Source organism: Hyla sarda, chromosome 6 (genome assembly GCF_029499605.1).
Source record: "Hyla sarda isolate aHylSar1 chromosome 6, aHylSar1.hap1, whole genome shotgun sequence".
Lineage (NCBI taxonomy): Eukaryota > Metazoa > Chordata > Amphibia > Anura > Hylidae > Hyla > Hyla sarda.
In genome coordinates this window covers 262,261,384-262,273,644 of record NC_079194.1, presented here as the reverse complement: position 1 = coordinate 262,273,644, position 12,261 = coordinate 262,261,384, and the positions used below count along the sequence as shown (strand labels likewise).

The 12,261-nt window shown below is 43.3% G+C and overlaps 1 protein-coding gene across 3 annotated transcripts in view; it reads left to right on the top strand.

The window, feature by feature from the left end:
* The window catches only part of KCNK4 (potassium two pore domain channel subfamily K member 4), a 98,379-nt gene extending 86,531 nt beyond the window's left edge, over window positions 1–11,848 (top strand). For all 3 annotated transcript variants that reach the window (XM_056527162.1, XM_056527160.1, XM_056527161.1), the window contains exons 6-7: window positions 3,916–4,055; window positions 10,683–11,848. In XM_056527162.1, the coding sequence (XP_056383137.1) occupies window positions 3,916–4,055; window positions 10,683–11,210 (668 nt within the window). In that variant the 3' untranslated portion in view covers window positions 11,211–11,848. The remainder of the gene's footprint in view (window positions 1–3,915; window positions 4,056–10,682) is intronic.
* Window positions 11,849–12,261: the final 413 nt, after the last annotated feature.

The window sequence follows — 12,261 nt, the reverse complement described above, 5'->3', positions numbered from 1 at the left end:
CATTATATATACACTTACTATATACATGTACACATCACACATTATATATACACTCACTATATACATGTACTCATCAGACATTATACATACACTCACTATATACATGTACTCATCAGACATTATACATACACTCACTATATACATGTACTCATTAGACATTATATATACACTGAATATATACATGTACTCATCAGACATTATATATACACTCACTATATATACATGTACACATCACACATTATATATACACTCACTATATACATGTACTCATCAGACATTATACATACACTCACTATATACATGTACACATCACACATTATATATACACTCACTATATACATGTACTCATCAGACATTATACATACACTCCCTATATACATGTACTCATCACACATTATATATACACTCACTATATACATGTACACATCACACATTATATATACACTCACTATATACATGTACACATCAGACATTATATATACACTCACTATATACATGTACACATCACACATTATATATACACTCACTATATACATGTACTCATCATACATTATATATACACTCACTATATACATGTACACATCACACATTATACATACATTCACTATATACATGTACTCATCAGACATTATACATACACTCACTATATACATGTACTCATCAGACATTATATATACACTCACTATATCCATGTACACATCACACGTTATATATACACTCACTATATACATGTACTCATCAGACATTATACATACACTCACTATATACATGTACTCATCACACATTATATATACACTCACTATACACATGTACTCATCAGACATTATATATACACTCACTATATACATGTACTCATCAGACATTATATATACACTCACTATATATACACATGTACTCATCACACATTACATTACAAGCACCAATACACTTACATTTTACCCACATTGAAGTCAGAATCAGGTCTATGTCCTCCCGGAGGCTGCAGACTTCCTCCCCATACTCTTCACCAGCAGACGGAGCCATGCAGTGCAGACGGGGCCAGCCGAGGGGGAGGGGGCTTGTTAAGGAAGCACAGCCAGGATCTCCTCTTAAGGCGGCAATACAGCTGTGTTGTGAGATCCTCGGCCAGCAGGAATTAGCTGTATCGAGGATCTTTTCGATACTGTCTGCTGCCTGTGATCTTCTTCCCCCAGTCCACTGGCACCATGGAAGCTGCAAGGGACTTCTCAGGGTTTTTCCTTGGGGGGGGGGGGGCAAGAAGTAGGGGGCCCTGCATGATGTAGGGGGGGTGGGGCCTTGGCCCCCTCTGGGCCCTCCTTAGTGATGCCACTAAACAGCAGTAGTGAGACTCCGGTGGCAGTGGTGAGGATCCCCCTCCTGCAGGGAGCACAGCTGGGGCAGGGATACTCCGGTGATGTCAGCAGTGTCCCTGCCCTGGCTTACTGTGCATGAGGCCGCGGTGAGTGCTGCACACACAGTATACATCCACACACAATTAGAATACCCCCGTCATCCTCCTTACCTGCGGCCGCCATGAAGGGAGATCACAGATGAGGCCTGTTGCTGATCAGGTCCCGGGTCCCAGCAGCGTCAGAGGCACAGACTTCCTACTTCCTTGCTCCCCTTCCTGGCTCCCGGGGCCTGCTGACAGTAGCGGGAGGGGCCCCCCTTGTTTCACTGGGCACATGGGGCCCGGAGCAGGAGCTCCATAAGATCCAATGATAATCCGGCCCTGGTCCCGACGGATCCCATTGACTTTGCATTGGGTCCGTCGGGTGTCCGTTATTCTGGAGGAGTTGAGCAGAGAAAATTCTGGACATGCAGTATCTTTTTCTCCACTCAACTCTGGTGATTTTGTAAGGGAACTCCCTTTAGTGGAGCTCAGTGGCAGTGTGAAAGTAGCCTTAGTGGTCCCTTCTCCAAACCCCTTAATCTGTCATTAGTCATGGAACATGAGATACATGCTGTGCCCTTCTAGCCGGTATGTAAGTCCTTACAAAAAAAGTAAGATAGTAACATAAAAAGACATATGTTCAGCCTATTACCCTGCAGAGTTGATCTAGAGGGAGGCAACCCCCCCTTGAGGTACCTTTAGGGGAAAAATTCCTTCCCGATCAACAACCTCCAGAATGCAGTGTAGGAGCCAATCTACATAGCAAACCTCTCCTGCTCTGTACAGTTCCTGAAATAGACAGAGGTGTCAGCAGAGAGCACTGTGGTCAGACAGAAAAGAACTATACAATTTCCTCTGTAGTATACAGCAGCTGAAGTACTGGAAGGATTAAGATTTTATAATTGAAGAAATTTACAAATCTGTTTAACTTTCTGCCACCAGTTGATTAGAAAAAAAATTGCTTACCACTGGAGTACTACTTTAAACCAGGCTGCCTATTCCCGTTACATCAACAGCCATTTTTGTCCACACAACTGCTGCTCACTGGATACTTTCTCTTTTTCAAATCATTCTCTGTAAACCCTAAGATGGTTGTTTGTGAACTAGTAGATCAGCGTTTTCAGAAACACTCAGACCAGCCCATCTGACACCAACAATAATGTCACGTTCAATGTCACTTAAATCCTCTTTTTTCCCCTTTCTGAGGATCGGATTGAACTTCAGCAAGTTGTCTTGACCACATCTACATACCTATATGCACGATTTGGGTGATTAGCTATTTTTGTTAGCAAGCAATTGAACAGAGTGGCCAGTGAGTATAACTCAGTGGTAGTGGTGGTAAGTGGGGGTTGTCCTTAGGGCCATTCTTCCCTCCGGCAAAAGAAAGAGCACAGTTTATGTACATTACAGTTTCCTAAAGGCACAGTAACTTTATATTTTCCCCAGGTATATCTTAAAGGGGTACTCCCGTGAAAAACTTTTTCTTTTTAAATCAACTGGTGCCAGAAAGTTAAACAGATTTGTCAATCACTTCTATTAAAAACATCTTAATCCTTCCAGTACTTTTCAGGGGCTGTATACTAAAGAGAAATCCAAAAAGAAATGCATTTCCTGTGATGTCCTGACCACAGTGCTCTCTGCTGACCTCTGCTGTCCATTTTAGGAACTGTCCAGAGAAGCATATGTTTGCTATGGGGATTTTCTTCTTCTCTGGACAGTACCTAAAATGGACAGCAGAGGTCAGCAGAGAGCATTGTGGTCAGGACATCACAGGAAATGCATTTCTTTTTGGATTTCTCTTTAGTATACAGCCCCTAAAAAGTACTGGAAGGATTAAGATTTTTTTAATAGAAGTGATTTACAAATCTGTTTAACTTTCTGGCACCAGTTGATTTAAAAAAAAAATAAAGTTTTCCACGGGAGTACCCCTTTAAACCAGCAAGCTACAGTACCCAAGATGGCTCATTTCCAAGAAGATGGATAGTAAAATGTTACCTCCAAACTAAACATAAAGGACCATTACTAGCTACCAGAATTGTGCTGGTCTGTTACCAGGCTATGATGGGTTCTTCCTTTTCTTCCTAGGGGCTTTCTTGGTCTCTTTGGTGCCGCTACCACTAGTCTCAGAGCAACACTAGATTTCTTTGGCCCAACAATGGCTTTTTCCTAGCCATCACTTTTCTTACTTTTGGCACTGTTAATTTTCCTCCTCCTCGAATGTTGGATTGAGCCACAGTGTAAAACCCATGAATATGACTGTTCTCTACAGCGATCAGGAGTAAATGGGTAGGCTTAGCCTCCATTGATTGGTAAATGGGCATGGTAAACATTATATGCATTACTGGCCTAGCATTTATCATTGTAGTAGAATCATTTTATATTTTATTTCTAACTTTCCTTGTTTCATTACAATAGCAATAATAAAATTAATGTTACGTATTGCTGTATGTTACATATTCCACCATTATATACCTGTGAGATTATATATGTGAGTATTCAACTACACTTATGCTGTCTTGTAGGTGATAGTGCTGGAAATGAACACACCTGGTACAAACCGCTGGTATGGTTCTGGATATTACTTGGCCTTGCCTACTTTGCTTCCATTTTGACAATGATAGGAAACTGGCTAAGAGTTCTTTCGAGAAAAACCCGAGCAGAGGTAAGCTGCAGTGCCCATTTACAGGGAATCTGTCAGCTCTGTTTGCCGCCAAGAGCTACAGACAAACTTATAAAATTGCCTTTTTGATTTTGAGCCATGTGTTAAAGAGGCAGAGATGAGCTGTTCAAGTGGCACAGTAGATCCACAGTAAAGCAGTCAAGTAGGGGCTGGGAGGCTAGGGGGCACTTAAACACACTTGACTGAAACAAGAAAAGGTTAATTTATATGGTAAACATATACATTAAATATGTTTGGCAGCCGCCTTCACCTCCAGGATAGGTATAGTTTGCTTTTATACCCTAACAGCTATCCAACACTGTCTGTAGGTGATAGCAGCAATAGAGCTGACAGATTCCTTTAAATTTAGGACTAAATAAAGGAGTGTATGTATACGTGTGTATATCTAGATGGGATATGGGAAAACACTGGGGACAACTGACATGGAAAAGGACTTTGGAGTTTTAGTTTAAGGAGATCTGCAGCCATAGACACTTATCGCGGGGTGTCCGAAACCTGGGACCCCCTGCGATCTCCTGTACAGGGCCCCCCCCATGTATCTCTATGGTAGAGGCGGAGATGTGGTGTTTCCCACCTCTCTCATAGAGCTGTATGGAGGGGGCGTGTAGTCCACCTCAGTGAGGTCACCAACATGCGCATTAGCCACGCAGAGCCGTGGCAATGCCGGGACCCCATACAAGAGATCACAGGAGTCCCAACGGTCGGACCCCCTGCAATCAGACACTTATCCCCTTTCCTGCGAATAAGGGATAAGTGTCTAAGACTGCAGTACTCCTTTGATAGTAAATTAACCTATAGCAACCAGATCAGGCAGCTACTGGGTGCATCAAAAGGGGCATAGATGCCCATGACAAGAAGATAATTCTATACTGAATTAATTATATACTGTGCTCCCATAAATTAATTAATTATATTTTGTGCCCTTATAATCTACTTTCCTATTCTGTGACCGTTCCTGCTGCATCCTTAGGCCTGGATACTAGATAGGAATGTAGGCAGCTCGATTGCCTAATCCAGGCAAGTAACCAGTTTGGGGATTCTTGTACTCCCTGTTTGTTGTACAGGCTATTTTTTTTCAAATCTGATTCGGCAAACTGCGCAGAACCAGCTGAATTAACAGGAATCAAACAAGGTGGAAGTTTACTTATTTCATCCACCAAGATGTGCAACGTTTTGGCAAGGTGCGCTCCAGAAAATTGCATTGCATTGCATTCAGTGCAGAATAAGTAATGTGATGTGACCTTTTGTCCGATGGGTGGCACCCATTGTGAAAAATCTATCCATTGCAGTAAATGCAAGGTCACATTACATAACTTTCCGTGGAAGCAGCATGTCACTAACCTAGTCTGCTAAAAAAACAGTTGACTTATGTGATGCTCCCCAGTTTGTCTTATATCTGTGGCAGCTCTGGGCTACAATGAAATATAGCTCAGGATCATTACAGGATAAGTAATGTATTGTATGTATGTACAAAGTGACCCCACCAATAGTGAATACAGCTCTGGAGTATAATACAGGATATAACTCAGGGTCAGTACAGGATAAGTAATGTATTTACGCAGTGACCTCACCATCAGAATAGTGAGTACATATGGTGAGCCACAGGGGTGCGATGTGAGGTGTAGGGACAGATGGTGTTGCCCAGGGGTAGATGGTGTTTCTGACACTAGGGCGTGGTTTGCCTATTTAACCACCCAAAGGTAGTCCTGTTACTCCTAGGTTAGGCAGGGGTAAATAATGGTCCAAGGTCCGGTTAAGGTTAAAGGGGTACTCCAGCCCTGAGACATCTTATCCCCTATCCAAAGGATAGGGGATAAGATGTCTCACCACCACAATCTTGTATTCGCCACCCACCTGTTTGAGCTGCACGCTGCAGTGCCAGCTTACAAACAGCCGTCACGCCCCCTCCCATAGACTTGCATAGCGGGGGGTGACGTCACACGGCACGGACACGGAGTCGTGGCGTCACGATACTCCAGCCCCGTGATCGCCACCCAGCTGTTTGTGAGCTGGCACCGCGGCATGCAGCTCAAACAGGTGGGTGGTGAATACAAGAATGCGGGGGTCCCCAGTGGCGGGACCCCCGCAGTGAGACATCACCAAAGGATAGGGGATAAGATGTCTCAGGGCCGAGGTACCCCTTTTAACGGTAGCTTTACTGAAGTTGAAGAGGTATAACAGTCTTTACAGAATAATAAGGTTCCCAAAGAGGTGACCAGTAACACTAGGGACCTTGCAGCTTTCTGGGACTTGCAGTGACTTGACAAACTTTAGCACAGCCACGCTGACTATAACTGACTTGAGTTGACTGAAGATAGTGACAGCAGACAGAGATGACTTGACTTACTGACTTGTGGCTGCAATTTAGGCTTGAGGCCTCCAGATCTGCTGGACACTGGCTCTGAGACGTCTGGACTGGACTTGACCTCAGCAGAGCGAGGCGCCCAAAGGCTAGCTGCGGGTCATCTGGTCACCTGGTGCTCTCTGGATAACAAAACATATTACTTAAACATGTGACTAACAATCATGTGACCATATCAAAGGTCTTTTACCCTTAGTATATAACTTATACACATTATGGAGGAACACTGCAGGTGAGCCCTGAGGGCGTACATGGGACTCAACCAGACAGGACTGTAGGAACATCACATACAGCTCTGGAGTATAATACAGGATATAACTCAGGATCAGTACAGGATAAGTAATGTAATGTATGTACACATTGACCCCACCAGCAGAATAGTGAATACAGCTCTGGAGGATAATACAGTATATAAATAAGGATCAGTACAGGATAAGTAATGTAATGTATGTACACAGTGACCTCACCAGCAGAATAGTGAGTACAGCTCTGGGAGTATAATACAGGATGAGGATGTAAAAGGGATGCCCATACTACATTATATAAAAAAAAAACTCTACTCACCTCCAGCACTCCTGATGTGCCCTGCTCCGGTCCTGAGCTGCAGCATGTTTGCTGCTGAACCAACCACTGACCGTTGTGATGTCCCGCTTCGACCAGATAAGCAGCAGCATGACACACTGGGGCCCAATGTCACTCTGGGCCCAATTGTCACACTGCAGCTCAGGAAGAGGATTGCACCCAGGGACCAGAGAAGGGCACAGTGGGAGTGCTGGAGGTGAGCCCTCATACATCCCTGTATATGGAAAAATAGAATAGTTATAGGGGTCAGAAGAGGACAATTTTAGGGATACTGATTTTCATACAAAAAGTTATAATTTTACATAGTAAAATATAACAAAACCTATATAAATTGTGTATCTTTGTAATCATATGAACCTATAGAATAATAAATTGTTATTTTTATTTTTTTACCGAAAAATGCACTGCGTAGAAAGGAATTTCCCCCTTCAAATAATGTTACTTTTGTTTCACTGTACATTTTGTGGTATAATGAGTGATTTCATTACAAAGTTCAATTGGTGGTGCAAAAATGTTTTCTTCCATTATGCCATTATTGTTTTATATCATATCAGCCAGGGCATAATGGCTGAAAAAAGATCTGGATGACACATATACTTGAAGGCCCAAGGAGTAGTGCGGATTAGGAAAATGTATCCTCCAACCCCGAACACACCCCCCAACTAAAGAAGGGATACATTTTCCTAACTCGAAATACCCCTTTAAAGGTACGTTCAGACGAGCGGATCCACATCGTATTTTATGCTGCGGATCCGCCACTGAAGGACCACTACAGGGTGCCTTTAGATGTACCCGCTCGGAGCAGCAATACGCCAGTACGAACAGACACACTGCAATGTGCAAGTCACCACGCACATGCGCAGTATACTCGCACATTGTGGCCGGTCTCGGCCTAGCTCAGGGAGCAGGGGAGCGGCCGCAATGTGAGCGAGCACACCGCGCATGCGCAGCGTAAAATATGCTGTGGATCTGTGGGCGTATGTTCATCTGCCGCACGCTCCTCTCTGCCGGGAACATGTCGCACGTCATCACTGACATGACGTCCCTCTGACCCACTCTATTCCCAGACAGCCACTGCAGTACTCTTAAAGGGCCGCACGCCACAGGCTGCCTGAGAGGTAAGCATGTCTGTGCCTCCGCTCCTTTACAGAGGCACAGTTGCGCCTGAGGCGACCCAGCCCGCACACTGCAGTGGCCGCCTGGATCCTGGGAAGAGCAAAAAAAAGGGGGGGTAGCACGTCTGTGCCCCCTTTATATAGGCTGTAGCTGCGCCTGAGGCAAGTGCCTCAGTCGCCTCATGGCAGCTACGACTCTGATGCATTTATGAAGTGCACAAACATATGTACAAATTAATTGCACATGATTTGACAAAAAACGTGTATAATATTCCTAGATGATAAAATACCTCCTACTTATCTGAATTTCAGTGATCATTTGTGAAAAACACTGATCACCATCCTCCTGTTATTATAGAAACTCTAATGTACACAACAAATTATTTAAATGTGAATTGAGATAAATAACTCTGGGCCCAGCCGTAGCAGGTGAGCAGCTCCCTCTCGTAATTTGGAAACAAATCGTACATCCCCAGCAGACTGCCCTTAAGGTGCTCAGAAAACAAGTGAGGATAGTCTCTAATAATAAAAAGAAGATAGAAAAATAGCAATTGCAGCACTCATCAGTTCAGTCAGTTTAGAAATGATTTCAGGTACTTAGGCAGTAAAGGATAGGGGATAAGATGTTAGATCACAGGAGTCCTGGGACTGGGGACCCCCATGAAATCTGGGCCAGCAGCGTCCTGAACACAAAAGCTTGCAGCTTCCGTGTTCATGATGTCTCGCCACGCCCCTCCATTCATGTCTAAGGGAGGGGGCGTGATGGTTCGTAGATAGCCGTCACGTCTCCTTCCATAGACATGAATGGAGGGGGTGTGGCGGCTGGCATCGCTGGCCATCGGGACAGAGTGGAGTTCGCTCCGTGGACCGAATGACAGGGGTGCTGCAGCAGAGATCATGGGAGTCCCCAGCGGCGGGACCCCCGCGATCTAACATCTTATCCCCCATCCTTTGGATAGGACATAAGATGTTTTCAGCGAAAGTACCTCTTTAAGGCAAGGACCTCCAAGGTGATTTTTTTTCTAAATACTACTTGTAAACAAGTGGCTCAGATGCTGGTGTAGGAGTTTGGGTTCATGGAAAACTGGACTGACTTTTCTGTCGGATACAGGCTTTACGGTGGGAGGGTGGAGCTGTGATCGGGAAGAAGATGGCCAGAAGAGTGGAGGAGTGTTTAAATTAAGGACTGGAGGGTGTACGGAAGCTACAATATAGAGGGGAAAGACAGTGTAGATAGAGAACTGTGGTCAAGTAATTAAACCAGTGGTGGTTTGAGGGGGGGAAGAGTTAGATCAGACATAACTGATTAGAGGAAAGGAAGTATGAATAAAAACATTGAGTGTATGTACACTAATGCCAGAAGCCTCAATAATAAGATAGAGGAACGGGAACTATAAATGTTGGAAGAAGGCTATGACATAGTGGGGATAAGTGAGACGTGGCTGGATACAAGCTATGACTGGGTGGTTAATGTACAGGGATACATGCTGTTAAGGAATGACCGTACAAGTAAGAAGGGGGAGGGGTTTTCTTATATGTAATATTCTGTCTGAGGCTCATTCTGCGTGAGAACATTGGTTAAGAAAATGATCATGTGGAGTCTCAATGGGTGCAAATAAAGTAAGGGGGTAAGAAAAAGATATTACTGATAGCAGCAGAAAACCTACTAATAGGACAAACAGATGGGGCAGCAAAGAAGGGTGAAGTCATTATGGGGGACTTTAACTACCCTAATATAGGTTAGGAAGCTGAAACCTGCAGGTCCAGCAAAGGAAATAGATTTTTGGCAATAATAAAGGACAATAGGGGGAATTTATCAAGAATGGTATAGGTGAACGTCTTTTTACCCTTTTAATTCGTGTGGTGGAAACTGTGTACCTGCACCAAATTTATTAAATGGTGCAGTGCATGTGATAAATATGGTGCTGATCAAATTTTTTACTTCAGTATTCAACTTTTTATAGTGATTCCTCTGCGACTTTTTATCCCATGAAAAAAAATGTGCGACTTCTTAATAATAATGTCCACTGCCAGTTTTGCTAGCGCATTTGCACCAAAAGATGCGTCACACTGAAAAGTCACACATCATAAATTCCTGATCACTGCATGATATCAACTGAAATCATGACTTGGTATGTTCTCTTCTCCCTCCTAAAGCAAAAGTCGCAATGAAAAGTCTCTACAAAATAAAGTCAAACCAATGATAAGTTCCCCCCAATTATCTTTCCCCATAAGTGCAGGACCCAACAGGAGGGGGGGGGGTCACTTCTGGACCTTATACTATCCAATAGGGCCGACACAGTATCCGACGTAGAAGTAGGGGGTATCTTGGCACCAGTAACCACAACATAAGCTTTTATATATCCTAAGCAACAACAGACAAAAACAAGAGGATCAATTTAGTAATGGAAGCAAGTAGTATAAGAGTCTGTTCAAATGAAATGGTTGGGTTCAATCTTACTAAGTAGATTATTATAATGAGCAGTAAGTGGATTGTACTGAAATTTTTAAAAACAAGTTATAAAACTTCTTTTATTGCTCTCTTTACAGATGGGTGGCTTTACTGCTCATGCAGCAAATTGGACAGCAAGCATGACCGCTGACATGAAGCTTCCTCACAGGGGGATAAGTATTAACTTTCAAGAACGAATGCAGCGACAGAAAGGGGGTTTAAATGGTTCAGATGCTCTGCCGAGAGATGACGATGAGGTAGAAGTGGAAATGGAAAACAAGGGAGAACAAATGGAAAGAACAGAAGATGAAGATGAAGAAAAGGAAGAGCCACAGACAGTTCCAACTTCAATTCCCATCATCGCACCCCAGACACCACCACTCACTCCTTCTGTTAGAGCAGAAGACCCTGCAAGACGAATCATGGAGTGGGGAGAAAATATGGCTTTCATTGATGAATCTTCAGACACTCAAAGTGAGATAGGTGTGGGAGATAAAGACACAGATGAAAAAGGAGAAAAGGGAAAAGTATCAAGAAACAAGAGGCGGAAGAGGACAGGAGTAAGAGGTGCTAGGAGAGAGACCCATCCAACTTCACGGAATAGGGATAAAGGGGAAAGCGGCTAACAAGGATGTACCTTAATCTTACAACTTTGCTTTAATAAATACCAACACTACTTCCAAAGTGCCACTCCCCTGCCATCACTTCACTGCCAAACCTGAATTGTATTGGCCGTAACACTGGTCAGTTGGTTAGTTTTATACACATTGTCCAGAATAGTAAAATTGGCAGTTTTCAACATGACATGACATTTTTCTATGTTTACAAATACAATGTGCTATGCAAGAGCTTGCTCACAGGCAAGTTTGACTATGCCGATGCCATCATATATCACACGTATCCTTCTTAGCATGTCATATAATGCCAGTTCACAATAATTTGCTGGAAGTTTAATCTCATCTCCTAGGTATCCTCAGCTCATGCTTTTGTGAGTGAGCAATCCCTGTTCTCCTAGTCATCTCATTGGCTTGCGTATCTGATCCATGTGGGTGAGGGAGGTGAATGTGATTAATAAATGGCCTGTAATAAAGAGGTTTAATGAGATGTCTGTGCGGCTACAGATTAAATGCTGTTTGTCTCATGTGCTGCCAAGACTGGACCAATACTCTGCATTTTCCATCCTTGAAGCAATCATTGCTGCAGCCACTGCTCTGTCATCCATTAGGACTCTCCCAGCACCGTAATAAAAGATGGCATATTTCCAGCTATTCTTTTCTCAGCCTCGTCTTGCATCTTTTCTCATCACCTGATCAATTTGTGAACATTCATATAATAATCTTTTTCATTCCAAACCGTTCCTTAACTTGTCCTTATGTACCCCTACTACCACTAGCTTAGAATACTGAGAACGTATTGCATTATAAATACAAACCTTGCCCATATGGAATAAAACTATAGTGAAGGGCTGTTCATCATTACTTTGCTATGTACCAAGCATATACATATTGAAACACATTGCTTGACAAATCCTTAGTGTAAAACGTCATACTTTTAAATACGGTTTGCCATGGTTAAGTCTGCATGGGAATAATGAAGTATACCACGCTTTCCTATCCCTAACGATAAACGTATACATGACATACTTGTTTTTAGGATTAAAGTCTATGGGGAATGTGT